The sequence below is a fragment of the Chelonia mydas genome, chromosome 1, assembly GCF_015237465.2.
Source record: "Chelonia mydas isolate rCheMyd1 chromosome 1, rCheMyd1.pri.v2, whole genome shotgun sequence".
Lineage (NCBI taxonomy): Eukaryota > Metazoa > Chordata > Testudines > Cheloniidae > Chelonia > Chelonia mydas.
In genome coordinates, this window is record NC_057849.1 from 40,308,634 (window position 1) to 40,328,848 (window position 20,215).

A 20,215-nucleotide genomic window follows, 5' to 3' on the forward strand; every position below is an offset into this window, starting at 1 on the left:
CTCCTCTGGCACAAGGGAACTCCCTCCAATAAGGGTAAATCTTGTCTGTGCAGGAGACTACAGTAATTAGTACGGTATAACAACGCCTATAGAATAGATCCAGGGTTTGTTACAATCCATTAGAGACAAGGGCAAGCAACAAAGCTCAGATCCAGTCCTAAGGTGTTTGGCTCTGAAGTGCTGATCCTAGTCTATGGTCTCTAAGAATTATTCCAGCCATGTGCAATCAGGCTTGTACTCATTGCTTAGAAACTCCACCATCCATACTCTGAAGGCAGCAGTGTCACAATTGTTTTATTCTGACCCATAGAGCTGCACGTGTATAAACTACCTGTTCCTTTCATTTCTCCCACATGAATGTAGACTGAAAGCAATTCCAGGTGCTTTTCTGGTGATCTTTTTGGGAAAAGATAGAAGCTGGAACTGTCTGAATCCTGCCATTCTTTGGCCCAACTTCCCAAATTATACCAACCAAATAAAGTGCAATTCTAAAGGCACTGCACCAAAACAATCCTGACCTCCATGGAGGCTAGTGCAGGAGGGTTACAAAAACCTAGATCCAGCCATATTTTCAGCCTCAAGCCCCCAAATTTAAATACCCAAAGAGAGAATTAGCCTTGCTGCTCCCGGTACACATACATGTTCTGGAACTTGGAGCATGTGCACTGCAACACCCCTGTTGGCAATTTTGCATCCCAAGGCAAAATCAATAGAAAGTGAACATAGCCACTTCTGCTTCCCTGGGAAAATCTGGATGCTGATGCCTCTCAGCCCAAAAGGACTGGTAAAACATATTGGATACTGCACGTATTCTGCCAAGTTTCAACGCTGTGTCCCCCAATTCTACAGTCTAAATGCAAGAACAATGAAGCAGCCCTTAGTGCATCAAAAATCCAGACTATTCAGCAACGTAGTACAGCAACACAACACAAGATAGTTTTATAAATTCCAATCTCAGCTACACAGAAGTGCAACTGCTCCAAATTCACTGAAAAAAAAAATCCAGACCCCACGTAATTCACCCCTCTTCAGCAGTTCTGCAAAGACACCTAGCCAGCACCTGGACCCTATTATTTGGGGGCAGCAATCCCCCCAAATTTTACCATCAAAATAGATAACTGTAAGCGAAGCTTCTGGCACAACCCCATGTAAGATCAATGCACAAACATATGGGACACCTGGACCATGCCAAATGCAGAATTTTTGGGGCCACAAACCTCTAAATTCTACTACATAGAGACCAAGTGCAGCAGCTCCTGGCCCCATATGAAATGCTCCTCCTGGCACACTTAAAAAGCCCACATATGGGCCTGGATCCAGGAGGGCTGTACCTATTTTTCCATTTAGGCCCACAAAGTGTTTCCATCTGGTTAGACCGGGATCTTGTACATTAAAGGACTCTATTCCAAGCTACTGTGTTCCAGGGAGGCTATAGCAGCCCAGAGCTCCTATCTTGACCTTTCTAGATACAGCTAAATTGCAAACCACCACACTTACATTTTGCAGAGGGACTGATCACATTAGGTGTGGTAGCTACAGTAGCTGGCTCTTGTCTTGAGTGAACTTTTCAAAGCAGTGTCGGGGACTGAGACCTCTTTAAATTAATTTTAAACACGTTTCAGCTGAATGCTGGCATCAGCAGGATCCATGGTGCCTACATGTATGGTGCACCATGATGCAGCCGCGCGCAGGTTTTTCAGGTGAAGTAGGAGTGGCTCGGTTTGTTTTCCATGGCCATTGTACAGATTGCGATTTGGGGCCCAAAAGCGCCAAATCCCTCTGGATCCAGGGGCCATCACTGAACTTTTGTGGCGCTCGCGCCTGTTTCCTTGGTGCAGTAGGAGCAGCTGAATTTGCAGGTTAGGGCCCAAAATATGGCGGGATCCAGCAGCAGCCAGGTGCCGGATCCCGGTTTTTGCAGTGCTCATGCTCCGGATGCACCGGGACGCGGGAGCATCAGGAGCAATTAAGCCGAGTCTCTATTTTGACGGTACAATTGAGGGGGCTTGGGTTTTGACACGGGCAGCATCTGGCAGGATCCGGGTAGATCCAGCTGTTCCCTTCTCCTGGCACAGCTCAGCGCAGCGTCCTTGGGCGCTTGCCATATTCGGACACGGGCTCATTGACCACCCCCACCCCCACCCCATACGCCGGGACAGGCGAGCTCGAGGCTTTGAAAATTCGCCTCCGCTGTGAGCGTCTACAATGTTCTTGGCACCCGGGGCCCGGGGCGCCGCAGCGAGACGCGGGGCGCTTGTCCAACATTCGCTCCAGCTGCTCCACGGCGCGAGGCCGGGTCTCTGACACCCCGGCGCTGTCAGCTCCCGCGGCCGGGCTCGCCTGGGAGCCAGTCCCACCATGCAGCGAGGCCAGGTAAGGGCTGGGGGGGGACAACAGCTCCGTTGTAGGGTGCCAGGGAAAGCAGACGATCGGGCAGACACTTGTTGTTCTCTGTCTTCCGATCACTCCTCCCCCCGGACAATCTTTTGCCAGCTGATGCCTTGGGGCTCGTTCCCGTTTGGCGCGGGCTGATTCAGAGCCAGAGTTACCGGGGGGGCAGATGCGTTTCCAGACGGCTGGGATGGGCTGGAACCGGCGGGAGGACCTGGAGGCAGAGCTGCGCTCTCGCTGGGTGCCAGGGCAGCGGAGGGATCTGTGCAGTGCGGGCCCCGCTAGGAAAGCTCAGCGACCCAGCTCTGCGGGCTGGAGGAGGGCGGGCTGCGCGGCATTCGGGGACAGCGACGTGCCCCAACTCCCACGAGTCGCCCTGCGCCAGCCCCCCGTCCCGTGTCTCCCTGGCTTACAGCGGCGGCCGCCGGGCAGAGGCGGGCAGGGCAGCAGGCAGCAGCCCACGAGGAAGCGTCGTTTCTCGCTGTGTTGTTATAGGGCTGGGTGCTGCTGGCAGCTCTTCTCATTGCTGGGCTGGGTCGCCCCGCATCCGAGGCCTTCAAGATGAACAGGCGCCCCGCGCGGACTCGAACCTGCGCCGACCGGCCGGAGGAGTTGCTGGAGCAGCTGTATGGGAGGCTCACAGCCGGCATGCTCAGCGCCTTCCACCACACCCTGCAGCTGGAACCGCTGGAGAAAGACCATAACGTGAGCTGTCCGGCAGGGGGCAGAGCAGCCAGTGAGAAAAAGTACCGCCTCCCTATCAACCTGCACAGCGTCTCCCCCTGGTCTTACAGGTGACTAGCGCCCTTATTTACTTTGCTACACTCCCAAGGGTGGCACAAGCCAAGGGTGGGGATTATTGGGGCCACCACCTGCTGTTGTCTTCTTCACGGGCTGTTTCTTGTCAGACCAGAGCTGTTCCCCTGGCACAGGGCACAACAAAGGTGGGTTGAGAAGGAAGGTTGGAATCAAGACAGGATATCCTTCTGAGAGATAAGCTCTAGCCCAGTAGGAAGTTATGCAGAAACTGCTGAGGTAAGGCTCTATGGTTCATAATATGGAGGAGGTCAGACTAGATGATCATAATGGTCACTTCTGGGCTTAAAATTTATGCTTCTGAAAACCTGAGATCCCTTAATTAATATGCAAAAAGGTTTTCTGTAACTTTGTGGCATGATTCTACTTTTCATGTAAGGACCTAGCTCCATTCAGACAAGCCTCCTGATACAGAGGTGTGTTGAGCATCAGAGTCTCTGAGACACAGGTGACCAACCTGAGCCTGAGAAGGAGCCTGAATTTACCAATGTGCATTGCCAAAGAGCCACAGTAATATGTCTGCAGCCCCCCCATCAGCTCCCCCACCCTGCTCCCAGGGCCTCCCACCCACCGGCAGCTCTGTCAATCAGCCCCTCTCCCTCCCTTCCTCCCCCTTCACCTCCTGATCAGCTGTTTCGTGGCGTGCAGGAGGCTCGGGGGGGGGGCAGGGAAGGAGGAGCAAGGGCACTGCAGGCTCAGGGGAGGGGGCAGGAATGGGTGGAGTTGGGGGAGGGCCTGTGGGAGAGCCAGGGGTTGAGCAGGGAGCACCCCCCGGCACACTGGAAAGTTGGCTCCTGTAGCTCCAGCCCCAGAGTCGGTGTCTATACAAGGAGCCGCATATTAACTTCTGAAGAGCCACATGTGGCTCCGGAGCCACAGTTTGGCCACCCCTGTGCTAAGAGAATGTCTCACAATAATGTGCACATGGACTAGTGATGCTGGAACACACGAGAGTTTAAACTCTTGGAGTGAAATCCTGGCCCTATGGGCACTTTGCCATGGGCTTCAATGGGGCCAGGATTTTACCCCTAACATTGACAATACTGTAATGTCAAGTTCCCTTGTTCCTCCCAAGAAAAAGGCTGAAGCCCACTCACTACCCCAGGAGTCACTTTGACTTTCCTTTGATGCCTCAATTGCATGTGAATGGCCTGGCCTGCTGCGCTGCAGTGACAGAAGAACTAAGTGAAGGACCGAAGGCTGGGTTCAGGAGCATTGATCTTGAGGTGTGAGGAATCATCTTGGGGAGCACAGTGGTTAAAAGATATTAGAAAAAAACAAAGGGCTTTCAAGAGTTAAAATATGCTAGAAAATAGTGCAGTGTGAGGTAAAAATATAAAGCTGCCAGAGAAATGCATAAAACAGGCTAAAAAGAGAAGTGAACAAGAAAATGGAGTTGACATTAAGCTTTTTTCTTAACTAGAAAGTTTTTCACCACCATCCGAAAGGTGGCACATGGTGCACACTGCCCCATGCAGAATCAACTCCCTCCTATAAAACTGCATCCAAGAATCCCCCATGATTTTGCAACTGTTCCATGGAGGTACACACCCACAATTGGTCAAGTCAGCCTGTAGTTTAGGGGTACTTTTACACTTCTCATTGAAATGAAGCTTAATACCAGATGGGACATGATATAGATGCTGTTTGGAAAGGGAACATTGGTTACGAATTCCACAATCTTTACTGTTTAATAAATTGCACCTTTTGAAAGAAAGCATCTGACTGGCTGTCAGAGCCCACAACAGTGCAGGAATCTGATATAACTACAGGAACTAAGGGACAGTAACCTCTTCAGTGAAGAGCTCTGAATTTTCAGTACATTTATTTTTTCAGTTACAGCAGGAAATAACAGATTCGTGCATGAGAGAAATATGGGTGGAAACATGACTCGATTACCTAAAATTTCACTGAAAATAAATAAAGGAAATCCAATCCAAGGTAAAGTTAAACATTTAGGAGGCATTTGGCCTTTAGCAGAGAAAATAAACTATGAAGAAAGCAGGAGCAGAACACCAACAATGGTGGGAACCATTAATATTTTAGATGATTTCCTCAGAGAGAGAGACATTACTGTGAACTTAAAAAAATCTGTAACTAAATAAAGAAAAGCTACCATGTCCTAAAGTGCAGTTATACTCTGAATGGTGAGTTAGGCCTTGTCTACACTAACAAGGTCAGTCGATCTAAGTTATGCTAGTTAAGGTACATAAGTTATGTAACTGAAGTCGACATAGCTTAGATTGACTACACCGCACTATGCCGGCGGGAGACGCTCCCCTGTTGACACAGCTTCCGCCTCTCAAGGAGGTGGAGTGCTGAAGTCAACAGGAGAGCACTCTCCCATCTACTTATTGCGTCTTCACCAGACCTGCTAAATTGACGCCGCTGCATCGATTGCAGCAGTGCCGATTTAGCCCGTAGTGAAGACAAGCCCTCAGTATCAGCAAAACCATAGGGCTTCATGTTTGGCTCTCAAGGTTTTCCATACCATAGCTGAAACTCAGAAATAAAAAGGTGTTTTTCCTAACTGCTGGTCCTGAAGACAGCCTGGAATCTGAAATTTAGGTCCACATTGTCCTCTGTGTAGATTACTCCTGTGTAGGGGTTGGTAATGCCACCTGAGCTTTCCTTTTGGGGCAGCCACTCTAACTCTGACAGAAGGGGTTTCCCCACTGAAACTCAGCGATTTTGAGAAATCCAGAAAAGATCAGGATGAGGAGGCAGGAGGCCCTGTGCTTTCACAATGCCTTGATTTAGGTTAGAAACCCCCACGGGGCTATGGGTGATAATCCTGTTGAGTAACGAAAATATTTAAAAATAAATAGTAGCGAAGGAGTGTGCATGGAGACAGCATAACAATGAAAGCCATGGATTTCATAGCAGTTAGTGTCCTTAAGCCAGACCACTGTCCTGGGATCTAAAATGCATCTGAGTGCAACATGTGCTATGTTTACAGTTATGATGTTCCAAGGAGGTTCCTTCACATTCCTCACTGCAAACACTGTCCCCAGGGGTTGGCTCCTCTCTCTCGGGATGCCAGGCCACACACAAGGAAGTAAAATAAAATGAGAGTTTTTTAAAGCATTAAAAACGAGCCATGATCCTGCCCTCTGTACTTATCTGGGTGTTGTGCCTGAAGAAGGAATGGAGGACTCGGTCCTTTATTTTCAATCTTCTAAAAGGAGATTGTGAACAACAGAGAGTTAAAAACAAGCCCAAACCCAAAAGACCTTGTATTTCTCTTTAAATTTCATATGTGCTCCCTTTATGATGCCCTGAGTGAAGGACAAAGTCACAGTCGTGCAGCAGTCTTGAAGATAAAAATACCACTTCATTAGGGACCTCCAATAAATATTTACTTTGTGGCATGTTCCCTGCTTGCTTTTAGCTCAAAAAATAATCCTATGTGAGATAAAAACAGTTCATTTGCTCAATGAGGCCTTTATAGACAAACTAATATATTTAGGAATATTACATTTTCTTGTAAACATTGAGGATTTTTTTTATAGCTACATAAAAAATTCACAGAAACCCCAAATATGTTGAAATGCTGAGAATAGCACATACCAATAACTTAACTAACTCATACTCATTTGTTCTGCCATATATTGGTCCTCTAAGGATGTTGGTCTACCTGGGATAAGAACAACAAAGCAAGGCCTCAATTCTGCCATCGTAGCTGCGTGGGCAGACTTCTTTGACTTCAGTGGAGCTCAGCACAGGCACAGCAATCTGTCCACCCGGCACCAATCACAGGAATGGGGCCAGTCTTAGGAAAAGGGGGATCAGAAAGCCATAAATCCACTGCACTCTCCTCCAGACATCTCAAACTATGCCAGTCAGACAGCCCCAACCTCTCTCTAGCCATTCAAGTAACCCTAGACTTTTAATATTTATTTACAGTATTGTATTACTGTGTCACCTAGGAGCCCCAGTCTGGGGCCAGGACCCCAGTGTGCTAGGCACTGTACAAACACAGAACAAAAAGACACTCCCTGCCCCCAAGAAATTACAAGCTATTCTTGGTATAAGACAAGGGACAACAGATGGATACAGTCAGACAGGGAGCACAAGGAAACAGTGAGACAGTACTGGTTAGTGTGAGGGGCAGTGGTCTCTGCATGTCATTGGCCTCACACTTTTTGTCGACATCATGGCAAAGGAGAATTCTGAGGAGGGTTTTGAAGGAAGACAATGAGGTGGCTTTGGGGATGTTCATGGGCAGCTCCTCCCAAGCTTGAGGGGCAGCTTGGGAGAAAGTGTTGAATAACAGAGAAGCTCCCCATGTTTTATAAGGACTGTTTTTTTATTTTTAGTTTAAATTTTCAGTTGGAGCTCATAATGAAGGCAAAAGAATGTTTGAAAGTAATACATGATTGGAGGGGAATCCTGGCCCAGTGATGCAGAGACCTAGCGTTCACTGCCTAAAAATAGATCTAATTGGCAGGAAAATTTGCCTGATATTCAGACTTTTATTAGATCATTACAATAATGGGGCTCCAGGAGCCATCATAAGACAAACAATAAAAATGTATTATCTTATTTAAAACATGTATTCTCTTGTCCTCTACTGTCTATGGTACTGTAAATTCTTAATGTCAGCCTATGATTTTATAGATGTCTGAGGCCAGAAGGGATTATTAGCTCATCTAGTCTGGCCTCCTGTGTATCACAGGCCATAGAATTTAACCCCGTAGTGTCTGAATCCAGCCTGTAACTGTTTGAGCAATAGCATATCTTTTAAAAGGATATGCAGTCTTGATTTAAAGATTTCAAGTGATGAAGAATCCACCACACCCCTGGGTAAATTGTTGCAGTGGTTAACTAGCTTCACAAGTGCCACCCTAAATATTTCCTCTCCCTCCTTGATGTTTTCATTCTTTGAGTCATTGTAGACAATGATCATCCACACTTTAGCAGTCTCTTAGCCAAGCTTCTCTCTAACTTTCCTTGCAAGCCACTGCCCGCCACCTCTCTGACCATCATTTGTTGCTCTGTTCTGAATTTCTGCTAAGTTGCCAGTGTTTTTCTGCTGGCAGGGTGCCCTGAAGTGAGTGCAGAGTTCGAGGTGTGATCACACTGATGCTGCATGCAGAGGGATTGTCCCTTCCCCTACTCCATGACATGAAAGCACTGAACATGCAGTCTAAAAGCCCTCAGATTATACCACAAACACAGTATCACCCAGAAGTCCACAGCCTTAGTGCTCTCCAGTTTTCTCTTTGCCGTTCAAGAGCTTCATTGTAGATTTTTTTTTTCTTTCCAGGTGCATTAGCTTAGTTTTTCCCAAATTTATGTTTCTGCCCCTGATTTTAATCTGTCTGGGATCTTTGGTATTATTTCTCTGTCTTCATTTGACATTTGCAACAGCTCCCCATGCAGCAGCATCTGCAGATTTCATTATGAACATCCTGTTTATACCCCCATCATTAATTCTATCCCCCATCATTAATAATTGAGAGGTTAAGTCAGTCCCAGCCTACCTCCAAGCCCTGCAGTACCTCCCAGGGCACCTGCCCCCAGCTCAGCACACTGCCATTTATCACAGTTCCTTGTTTAATCTCTCAGTTCATATGACAGCATTCCAAGCCAGACCACCTGGGATTTGTCATATAAGAGTTCCTGAGAAAGAATCAAATGCTGCACTGAAATCCTAGTGTCTGACGTTCACCTACCATATCCCCTCATCCAAGTGTGTAATTCTATATCTAGCTACACAGATATATTTTCAAAGCAATCGACTTAGGCTGGAAGGATGCATGCACGATCCGTCTGCAGCCTCTTCCGTTGTCTTTGTTCTGCACTTATTACTGCTTTCCTATCCTTTGGCCCTTCATTTGCTTATACAAACATCAAGACTTACATCATTTTTGGCTTGCTACCGCTCAGAAACACACGAGTTGCCATATGGATCAGGCCATAGGCCCATCTGGTCCAGGATCTCGCTGCTGGCAGTACCTAACCCGTGGTGCTTCAGGGGGAGGTTGTTGGAGGGGGAATGCATAAAGTACATCTGCCTGATATTGAAATCCCATCCTGCTGGCCAAAGAAGATCAGTATACGACCTGTAGTATGAAATTTAATTACCCATATCACTCTGTTACTTTGCAGATCTATAAAGAGCCAGTAAACTTAAGTCACTAAATTAAAGTCAATGACTTTAATTTTGTTAGTGTGTTTGTTTTGTTTTTCTCTCTATAAAAATGCCAGTTTTAGTGCTCATGTATTTAAAATTCTAGTAAAGAATTACAGGAGGAAATCGATCTTCATCTTTGCTAACGCTCAGGCTGGCTTAAAAAACTGCAATACTTTTTAAAAAATTATATAAGGGAAGGTATTTTTCTTGTGAGTAAACTTCCATTGACTTTTTCAAGCACCATATCCAGGACATTTTACAGAGTTCAGCATTATTGTACAATACAGTGGAATAGCACAGAGGTGCAGCAGAACACAAATCTGCTATTAATCAGATCCTTATTTTAATGCATCTGTGTAATGATCAGCTGGACCTTATCAGGGTTCTAGAATGCAGAGCATCCTCCCATTACTGAACATTCTGAACAATTTACATGAGGGAGATTTCAATGCTGCCAGTTTTGTTATGGAGAGGTACCTCTTTCTCTACTGGAGGTGTTGCTATGGTTCTTTCGTTAACTCACTTTACACTTAATTTGTTTTACATATATATTGGGCCAACTCACTGATGGTGTAAATGGACACACTGACACTGACTTTGCAATCCCGCAAGTCCTCATCCCAGCACTGAATCTGACCGAGTGCATGTAAAGCACTCGGAAATTGTGAAGTGCAATATAAGTGATAAAGTATGATTTTGAAGATCACCTACAAGCACAGCACTATAGGACAACCAGATCTTTAGACAAGTCAATGCTTTGCAAGTGTTGCCGCTTCTGACAAAGTGGCCTTTCAAAGCTTGCAATCATACTAAACAAACAGCAGGAAGTTTGCTTTTCACTGGGAGTTCTCAAACCACTCAACAGGGTCACAAGAAAGAGTAAAGCCAAAAACTAGTCACATTTCACCATCCACTTCAGTTCAGTTGGGAATTTAAATTTATTTAGAACAAACATTAAACACAGCATCTGTGTACAGCTGACTGCCAGGAGATCATTTCTCTATGTTTGGACTGCTGTCTAAAGGCCAGTTAGCATTAACCACCAATAACACACTGATTACGTGGTCACATCTTTAGTCACATGTGGGAAAGCATTCATGTGAAATTAGAGCATTCCCCTAACCTATTCTGTACTGATACTTCTTATAAACAAATAAAACATTTTTAGTCCTTTTCTAGGGAAAGAAACAAGTTTGTTATGAATTGAAATCCTATGAGCGATGGAGCTACACTGATTTGCCACAGTTGAGGATGTACCTGGACCCTGTGCATGAACATTCATGTTCTACACATGAGTACAGGAACAAGTGTGCAGTGGCACAGATTGTATGAAAGGAAGATATTAAAACGGACAGACTTTTCATGACAGCAGCCCTGGCAATCTCTGAGCAATTCAAACCAAAGGAGGCATAGCACAGAAAGACAATGAGGCTTTACAGTAAAGGTTTCCTATTAAGATTTGGGCTGAAGCCTCAGAAACTTGGATCCAGATTGAAAGTTCAGGGATACTGGGGTCCAGAATTTAGCTTCAGCCCATTTTATGGAGAGAAACCAGCTGTGAAGTTCTGGTCTGGCTCCAAAACCTTTCCAGAATTCGGATCCAGGCTTTGGCTCAGAATCAGCTCGGATTTTTTCCATGCCTTTTATTATTATGGAGCTAGGATAGCAACCCCACAGTTCAGATTGTAAGACGTTTTCCATACAACACCCATTTTGATCCCCAATCTAGCTTTCCCCAGTGCCCCTCCCCCGCCTCATGAAATTTAGAATATATACCCCTCTGCTTAGAGGATATTTTTGGGGAAAGATCAGGGTGGATCAGTGAAGGTAAAAAACAACTAAAAACTCATAACTTTGCATGGGGCAAGAAGCCTCTATTAGCCAGTCTGGAAGTGCTTTCATGGGATCCAATAACAACCTAAATCAAGTGGCAGAGGTGCGTGACAGAAATTACTGGTCACAGTTCAGTGTGAGGTGAAGGTTTTAAATATATCAATGGAGGAGATGAAGATTATTCATCATCCCCATTTTGCTGGCTCCAAATCTTTTTATTTCATGGTGATCTTACTTGTGGTAATCTTGAAATACACAGATATTACCCAGAGAAAGAGAGCAGGCATAGTGGAGAAAGAGGAAGGTTGCAAAAGGCCTGTAATGTTGTTGACATTTGAGATTAAAGGAGTTATTCATGTTCTGTGGGGAAAAGCTAACACTTAAGAGACAACAACATACCATATGGTATAACCCAAACTATGCATCAATTGCCAAAATGTACCTTATTATGGGGCTGTTGAAATCAGTTGTGTTTCTGACTGAGGGGGATCCCTGCAGTCTACCCACAACAGCATGCTCCTTAAAATAAGGATACACCAACAGGCTGGGGCTTTTATATCTGGGAAGTGGGTGTAACCCTTGATCCTAGGCCTGTGGCATTCCCTGGAAATGTAGTTCAGGAAACCAGTATGAAGTCTAGCATGTCAGCTTACAACTAGTTAATTTAGAGAATGTAAAGAGGTAATGAGTTACCTGATTAGTTTGCATCACACATGAGTAAATGTCTTCATTCTTTTCAATGAAGAGGGAAATTTTAACTCTCTTATAGGAACACAGGAGTTTCCAGACTGGATCAGATTCGTGGTCCATCTAGTTTTGCACCCTTTCTCCAACAGTGGCCAACACCAGGTATTTCAGACAAAGGGACAAGAACCCCAGAGTAGGCAGATGTCAGGTAACCTGCCCTCCATGAAAGTCTAATCATGATCCCTTTTAGTTAGAGATTGGCTTAAATCCTGAAGCATGAGATTTTACCTCCCTTCCAATACTTTATTTTTACCATTAACTATTATAACTGGACATTCTTATTATCTGAATAAACATCCTACCCGTCTTTGACTCTTGCTAAGTTCTTATTCATAGATTCATAAATTCCAAGTCAAGAAGGGATCACTGTGATTATCTAGTCTGACCTCCTATATAACACAGGTCATAGAACTTCCCAAAGTGATTCCTAGCACAGATCTTTTAGAAAACATCCAATCTTGAGTTAAAAATTGTCAGTAATGGAGAATCCACCATGACTCATGGTAAAATGTTCCAATGGTTAATTACTCTCACCGCTGAAAATGTGTGCCTTATTTCCAGTCTGAATTGGTCTAGCTTTGGATAGTGTTATACCTTTCTCTGCTAGATGGAGGACCCATTATCACATATTTGTTCCCCATGTAGATACTTACAGACTAATGACGTCATACATTAAACTTTTCTTTGTTAAGCTAAATATAGTGATTGACTCAAGGAGCTCAATCTTAGGGTATAAAGAACAGGAGTACTTGTGGCACCTTAGAGACTAACAAATTGATTAGAGCATAAGCGTTCGTGGGCTACAGCTCACTTCATCGGATGCATAGAATGGAACATATAGTAAGATATACATATGGCATCTTGATTATCACTACAAAAGTTTTTTTCTCCTGCTGATAATAGCGCATCTTAACTAATTAGCCTCTCACAGTTAGTATGGTAACTTCCAACTTATCTGTATATATATATCTTACTATTTGTTCCATTCTATGCATCCGATGAAGTGAGCTGTAGCCCACGAAAGCTTATGCTCTAATCAATTTGTTAGTCTCTAAGGTGCCACAAGTACTCCTGTTCTTTTTGAGGACACAGACTAACACGGCTGCTACTCTGAAACCAATCTTAGGGTATGTTTACACTGCCAGAGTTACAGCACCAGCAGTTACAGCACTGCTCAGAGAGAGCTGAAGGGAAACTGCTGTTGTGTGTTCACACTGTCAGCTGCCTGTGCAATAGCCTGTTCACACTTGCGGCACTTGCAGCGGTATTCGGAGCGGTGCACTCTGGGCAGCTATCCCACAGAGCACCTCTTCCTCTTCTGCCACTAAGAGTTGTGGGAAGGCGGAGGGGGTCACGGTGCATCCTGGGTCCTGTCCCAATGCTCCGTGATGCATTGCTTCGCATTCCAGCAATCCCTGTGCTTCCATCTGCATTTGGTGCCATCTTTCAACGGTTTGTGTACCGCGCGCGCTGCCTCTTCGGTCTGCAGGAATGGATCCCGCACTGCTGACCAATATGCTGCTCGTTCTCACTAACACGTCATGCGTGGCAGTGGAGTTAGTCCTTAATCTACAAAGGCAAGAGGAGTTTGACATTGATCTTTCCATGTGTAGTAGCTACGACACAAATTGCTTGTGGCATTCCCAGAGGTGCTGACCACAGTGGAACGCCGCTTTTGGGTTTGGGAAACACGCACTGAGTGGTGGGATTACATCGTCATGCACGTCTGGGATGACGAGCAATGGCTGCAGAACTTTCGCATGAGGAAAGCCACATTCAGGGGACTGTGTGATGAGCTCGCCCCAGCCCTGCGGCGCAAGGACACGAGAATGAGAGCTGCCCTGCCATTGGAGAAGCACGTGGCGATTGCACTGTGGAAGCTGGCTACTCCAGACTGCTACCGATCGGTCGCTTAACAGTTCAGAGTGGGAAAGTCGACCCGTTGGACTCGTGTTGACGGAAGTATGCAGGGCGATTAATCACATCCTGCTCCAAAAGACTGTGACTCGGGGCAACGTGTGTGACATTGTGGATGGCTTTGCACAAATGGGCTTCCCTAACTGCGGAGGGGCGATAGATGGCATGCATATTCCAATTCTGGCACCAAACCACCTAGCCACCAAGTACATTAATCAGAAGGGGTACATTAATCGGAATGGTTCTCCAGGTGCTTGTGGATCACCGTGAGTGTTTCATGGACATTAATGTAGGCTGGTGTGGAAAGGTGCATGATGCATGCATCTTTTGGAACACTGGCCTGTTCAGGCAGGGTCTTCCGGACCAGAAGATCACCACAGGGGAAGTCGAAATGCTCACTGTGATCCTGGGGGACCCTGCCTATCCCTTAATGTCATGGCTTATGAAGCCATACACGAGGCACCTTTACAGCAGTAAGGCATGGTTCAACAACACACTGAGCAAGTGCAGAATGACGGTTGAGTGTGCTTTTGGCCATTTAAAGGCCCGCTGGTGCTGTCTATATGGGAGGCGGGACCTGGACCATGACAATATTCCAATGCTTATAGCCATGTGCTGTACGCTCAATAATATTTGTGAAGGGAAGGATGAAAGCTTCAGTCAGGGCTGGACCGCAGAGGCTCGGCGCCTGGAGGCTGAGTTTGAACAGCCACAGACTAGAGCTATTAGAGGGGCGCAGTGCAGGGCCATAAGGATCAGGGATGGCTTGAGGCAGAATTTGAAGCTGAAAGCCACTAATATTTGTGGCTATGCTCGGGAGTACAGTGCTTGTAATGCTAGGAGGTGATTGTGATTGGTGCAGACGATGCACTGTGAAGGTTTAAGAAAATTGCCTGTTGCTTTGCAGGATTCTGTTTGCTGTCAGTTAATGGAATAATGATTGCTTTCAAACCAAAACAATTCTTTTATTAAAAAATAACAACCAGAGGAGAGAGACAAACAAAAAAACACATCAGCACTGAGGGGGATGGGGGAAGGGAGGGTCCCAGAAGGAGGTGGGGTCCCGGGACAGTTAAAGATTTGTAAATGTCCAGGTATCCTATCCAACATTCTCCTTTGGAGTACAGTGCAGCTGGTACTATACTTCAGCAGGGCTAAACTGCAGAGGGACAGGTGTTGAGTGCAGTGGGTACTGGGAGTTCACAGGCTGGACTGTGATGGGGGAGTAGAATGCCACGGGTACAGACTGGAGCCAGGAGGTTGATAAGACTGTGTTGGCAGTGTCTAGGGGGCACATTGAAAAGAGTTTTGTGACAGTGGCTGGGAGGGAAGGGCGGGCACGGAGCTGCTTGGTTTGCAGTGCTAGTAGAGCCTGGATCGTGTCCACTTGGCACTCCGTAATGTTTAAGAGCTGCTCTGTGGCTTCGTTCTGGCGTGCTGCATTCTCCTTTCGGTCCCTCTTCTCATTGTCCCGCCAATCCTTCAATTCTTGGTTTTCAGCCGCAGAATGCATCATGACATCACCCAGAAAGTCCTCTTCAGGTCTTCATGGCCGTTTTCTAATTCTGCGCAGCCGTTCAGCCGGCGATAACAAAGAGGGTGACTGGGCTCCAAGGTCATATCTGTGAAGCCAAAATGCAACATTTTACAGAAGCAGTATTGTTTGCAACACAGAGACCACTGATTCAGTGATTTAAAACACAGCCACTATTCACATCCTATCACTAACTGGCTGACCCCAGGCAAGCATACATGAGCCACAAGACCCCCAAAATGGTGAGAAACTGCTGGGACAGTGGAAATCAGTGTTCCAGGACCATACTGTACACTGGGCATGTGGCTCTTGGGGAGAGCCAGCACTTTGCAGGGGGGCCTTATAATCATTCCCGTCCCCACATTTTCCACAGGCTGTGTTCATTATGGAAGATAGCTTGCTGATGAGGGTAAACAGGAAATCAAGGGAGCGTCTTTTCCAAGACTGCGGCTTCCACCCTGGCCTTTACACGGCTTGCCTGTGTGCAGTAATAGTTGCCTCACCCCTGCACCCTGTGATGGCAGAGTGGCGCAGGAAAGGTACCCTTAATGGAGCAAGAAACAAAGCATCTCTTCCAAAGAACCTGCAGCAGCGGGTTGCCCAGTATCTCCATGAGAGTTTCATGGAGATCTCTGAGGCAGATTCCTGTGAAGTGAGGGAGTCAATCAACACCTTGTTTCGCCGCTCTGAGTAGACATGTGGTGGTATATGCATCATACACAAGCCTGCTTTCTGCAACCCTCCTGCCTCCAACAACTCGCTTCAGCAATTCCCAAAATCAAAGTCACTTACCAGGGGCCTCCTCTCCTGTTTGCTCTTCACCAAGCTCCGACAGCTGTGACTGGCTAGTCTCCTCCAGGGTAGAAAAGAGCTCCTGGCTGCATGCATCTCTGACCTCCAAGTCATCCTCTGCCTCTGGGTCCCACTCCCACTCCACATCATTGTCCAAGATTTCCTCCTTCTGGCTTGGTCCACTCTCGACTGGCATGTGAGCCATGGAAGAATCCACAGTGGCCTTCGCAGTGGAGGTGGGGTTGCCATCGAGTATTGCGTCCAGCTCTTTGTAGAACTGGCAGCTCATGGGCACGGCACTTGTGGTAGGCGTTCCACAGCTCCTTCACTTTGACCCTGCACTGCAGTGTGTCCCAGTCATGGCCCCTTTCTGTCATGCATCATGAAATCTGTCCATAGGTATCATAATTCCTACAGCTGGAGCGCAGCTGGGACTTGACAGCCTCCTCTCCCCAAATGCTGATGAGGTCCAGCAGCTCGGCATTGCTAAAAGCAGGGGATCGCCTGGTGCGTGGAGCAGGCATGGTCATCTGGAAAGATGCGCTGAGACCACTGCACGTGTCACCAAGCCAACAGGAAGGGGACTTTCAAAATTCCCAAGGAATTTAAGGGGTGGGGCTCACAGTTGGTCACCTGAGGGCAGGGCAGTAGTGTTCAAATCGATGACCAGAGAGGCAAGAGCAGGCATTGCGGGACACCTCCCGGAGGCCAGTCGCAGCACTGTAATCGACCCGGGTGTCTACACTGGCATCGCGGTGCTGTAGCCCCAGCGCAGAAAGCTCCATGCCTCTCGTCGGGGTGGATTGTTACAGCCCTGCCACGGCAGTTTCTGCGCACTAAGTGGCTTGGCAGGGTGTACATGTCCGGAGTTACATCGCAGAAAGCTGCTTTATTGCACAGAAACTTGCCAGTGTAGACAAGGTCTAAGGCATGTTGTCTAATCCTCTAATCATTCTTGTGGCTCTTCTCTGAACCCTCTCCAATTTATCAACATCCTTCCTGAACGGTGGGCACCAAAACTGGAGGTAGAATTTCGGCAGCAGTTGGACCAGTGCCAAACATAGAGATAAAATAACCTCCCTGCTCTTAATCAAGATTCCCCTGTTCATGCATCCCAGGGTCAAATTAGCTGTTTTGGCCACAGTGTCACACTGGGAGCTTGGGAATTTCTGTGGCTGACTGGCAGGCGCATGCCATAGGCTACCCAAGAGCCTGGGCTCTCCACTCTGCCTGATTTGGAGCAGAGACTTGCCCCCAAGTCTTCCACATGCCCGGAGAGTGCCCTAGTCACCAAGTGATTGGGCAGTCTGGGGCGCAGCTTTCACAGTCTCTCCTATTGAAGTCGTTTCCTTTGTATAAATAATGGGAACAGCTTCACCAGGCACGACTGAGCACCAGCGTCCCCGAATGCCCAATAGCCTAGTGGTTCGGTCACTCCCCTACCCTGCAGGAGACCTGGGTTCAAGTACTGCGCCAACTCAGGCAGAGCAGCAGGCCTCTCACAGCCCGGGTGAGTGCCCTAACCACTGGGAGATGGGGCGGGGGGAGGCTCTCTCTAGTTGGTTATGAAAAGCAGCTGACCTGGCTAAGGTGCCTAACTCCAGGAGAGGGTTCGGGATATTTATACCGCAAAGCTGTGGCTGCAGAAAACCCCTGTGAAAGACAGCCCGAAGATTTGAACATGTTAGAGTCGCCTGTTGGTGTACCCCTGCCTGTTGTGCTGAGTCCACGATTCCACACAGTTCCGTGCCCGACTGTCTCGATCTGACAGCTTTGGAAAATAAGGCAAGTCAGATCTCCGTGTCCCAGACCCTGATCCGTTCAGTCGCTTCCCAGCCCTTTTTCTTTCCACTTTACAACGCAGCAGCACGACAGCAATAGTTACAGCTAGTTTGCCGGGCAAAAACCCCAACTCATTATAGAATGTGATTTGATGTCAGCATTTGCTGTAATGTTTTCTGGGTGGCTTTCATAAAAGCATGAAATGAATATTTATTATTTACTTCCATGCAGAATTTCCTACGATCCCACAAGGTATCCCAAGTACATTCCTGAAGCATACTGTCTCTGCCAGGGCTGTCTCACTGGGACTTACGGCGAGGAGAATTTCCACTTCCGCAGCACCCCAGTGTACATGCCAACCGTCATCTTGCGCCGCACTTCAGCTTGTGCTGGGGGGCGCTACGTGTACACAGAGGATTACGTCACTATCCCTGTGGGGTGCACTTGTGTACCGGAGCAGGAAAAAGAGGCAGACAGTGTCAATTCCAGCATAGATAAGCAAGAAATGAAGTTGTTGGTAAACCAGAATGACAAGCCAGCATCTGAATGAGAAGCATTCAAGGAACCCTGTGTACAACATTGGCTTCAAGTTAATATTTCACTGACTCAGGAGGTTATATAGCAATAGGGGGGAAATCATTTTGTCTAACTATAACTGTTGCAGTTATAAGGGGGAGGCTGTGTTCAGTAGATTGTTACTCAGCCATGGCAGACAAGACACATTGAGTAAGAAGGATCTTTTCAAAGTTCAGCTTCCTTAAGTTTGTATTGTTTAAAGTTAAACACAATTTTATTATATCCTTGCTTATTTTGGATGAATTTTTAGAAGGGGCTATAACCGTGTAACATACCAGCTACTTTCATAACAAACTACTGGTTGCAAATACTTTACAATGATTTTATAGTTTGCCTTTTGGTAATTCTATATAAAAGTCACTTAACTGCGCCACATGTCCCATGTTAGCAGTAGAAAGGAAGCCAGTAATTCTGATTGCTGGGGTCCTCCTGTTACATTGCAGATTGTAAAACTCCAAGTGATGTTCTTGGCTGCTACAACCATAGTTATTTAGAGTCTACAAAATGGGAAACCTTTACTACTTAGTATTTTTCAACTGTGTTGAATTGCTAAAGTCATTCATACAATACTCAATAAAAGGAGACACTCATAAGAACATAAGAATGGCCATACTGGGTCAGACCAAAGATCCAGCTAGCCCAGTGTCCTGTCTTCTGACAGTGGCCAATGCAGGTGCCCCAGAGGGAATGAACAGAACAGGTAATCATCAAGTGATCCATACCCTGTCGCCTATTCTCAGCTTCTGGCAAACAGAGGCTAGAGACACCATCCCTGTCTGTCCTGGCTCATAGCCATTGATGGACCTATCCTCCATGAACTTATCTAGTTCTTTTTTGAACCCTGTTTTAATAAACTGAGTTAATAAACTCTCTTTATTATTGCTAAATTCTCCATGCTGCTATGAATACAAAACCTGCTGATAAACCATATCAGAAAAATTAATATTACAGTTTTGTAACATTCTACTCAATGTTTTAACTCTTTCTAGTAATAAAAAGACACATATATAATAAAGAGACAGACTCTGGGACACAAGTATTCTACATTATACCCCATTCCTTGTCAGCCTCTTAATTGTTAGTCATGACAGCTGTATTCTGTAACTTTGCAAGCCTTCTCATGTTGACAATAAATCCCACTGAGGGAAAGTCAATAGTAAAGAGAACTAATGAAATTCAGCTATTTGTACAACGTGTGTTGTTGTCTTTCCTGTGCATTATCAATAATTGGCTAACAACCCATGAAAGCTTTATAATTATGTAGTTAGTGGCTCTGGAACAATTTGTATAGTGGGGTTGCTGAGAACCATTAAACCAAATTGTAAACCCTTTATCTGATGGAAACCACTTCAAGCCAGGGGGCGTGGTAGCACTCTGAACACCCCTAGTTCTGGCACCTGTGTATGTAGTACCATTTGGTCTTATACCCCCAGCAGGCTACAGTCACTGGAGGGCAGTGAGATCTCATATTTTTGCAGAGGTCTGATGTACTAGTTGGTGGACCTAACAGTGGTATCCATATGTTGGTAACACATCCTAGCTATTTGAAAGACTGTATGTCTCCCTCTCAAGGGGCCGTGACTCAGGCTGAATCAGCCAAGTGACTTCTGTAGCACAGACACACACTGTGTGGCCACAGCCAGCAAGGAAGCTGCACTCGCCAGTGACAATGGCTCTCTCAACAGGGA

The 20,215-nt window shown here is 46.4% G+C and overlaps 1 protein-coding gene across 1 annotated transcript; it reads left to right on the forward strand.

Moving 5' to 3' along the window:
- The first annotated feature begins 1,701 nt into the window (after positions 1–1,701).
- Positions 1,702–19,706, forward strand: IL17D (interleukin 17D). The gene is made up of 3 exons (XM_037889672.2): positions 1,702–2,373; positions 2,887–3,185; positions 18,183–19,706. Exons 1-3 carry the CDS (start codon positions 2,359–2,361, stop codon positions 18,499–18,501), a joined length of 633 nt encoding a protein of 210 aa, XP_037745600.1. The 5' UTR covers positions 1,702–2,358; the 3' UTR covers positions 18,502–19,706.
- Positions 19,707–20,215: the final 509 nt, after the last annotated feature.

Bases quoted from the DNA above. Each gene is read 5' to 3' on its own strand.
- IL17D (XM_037889672.2), top strand. The intron at 3,186-18,182 runs GTGACTAGCGCC...ACTTCCATGCAG, and splicing joins GTCTCCCCCTGGTCTTACAG to AATTTCCTACGATCCCACAA.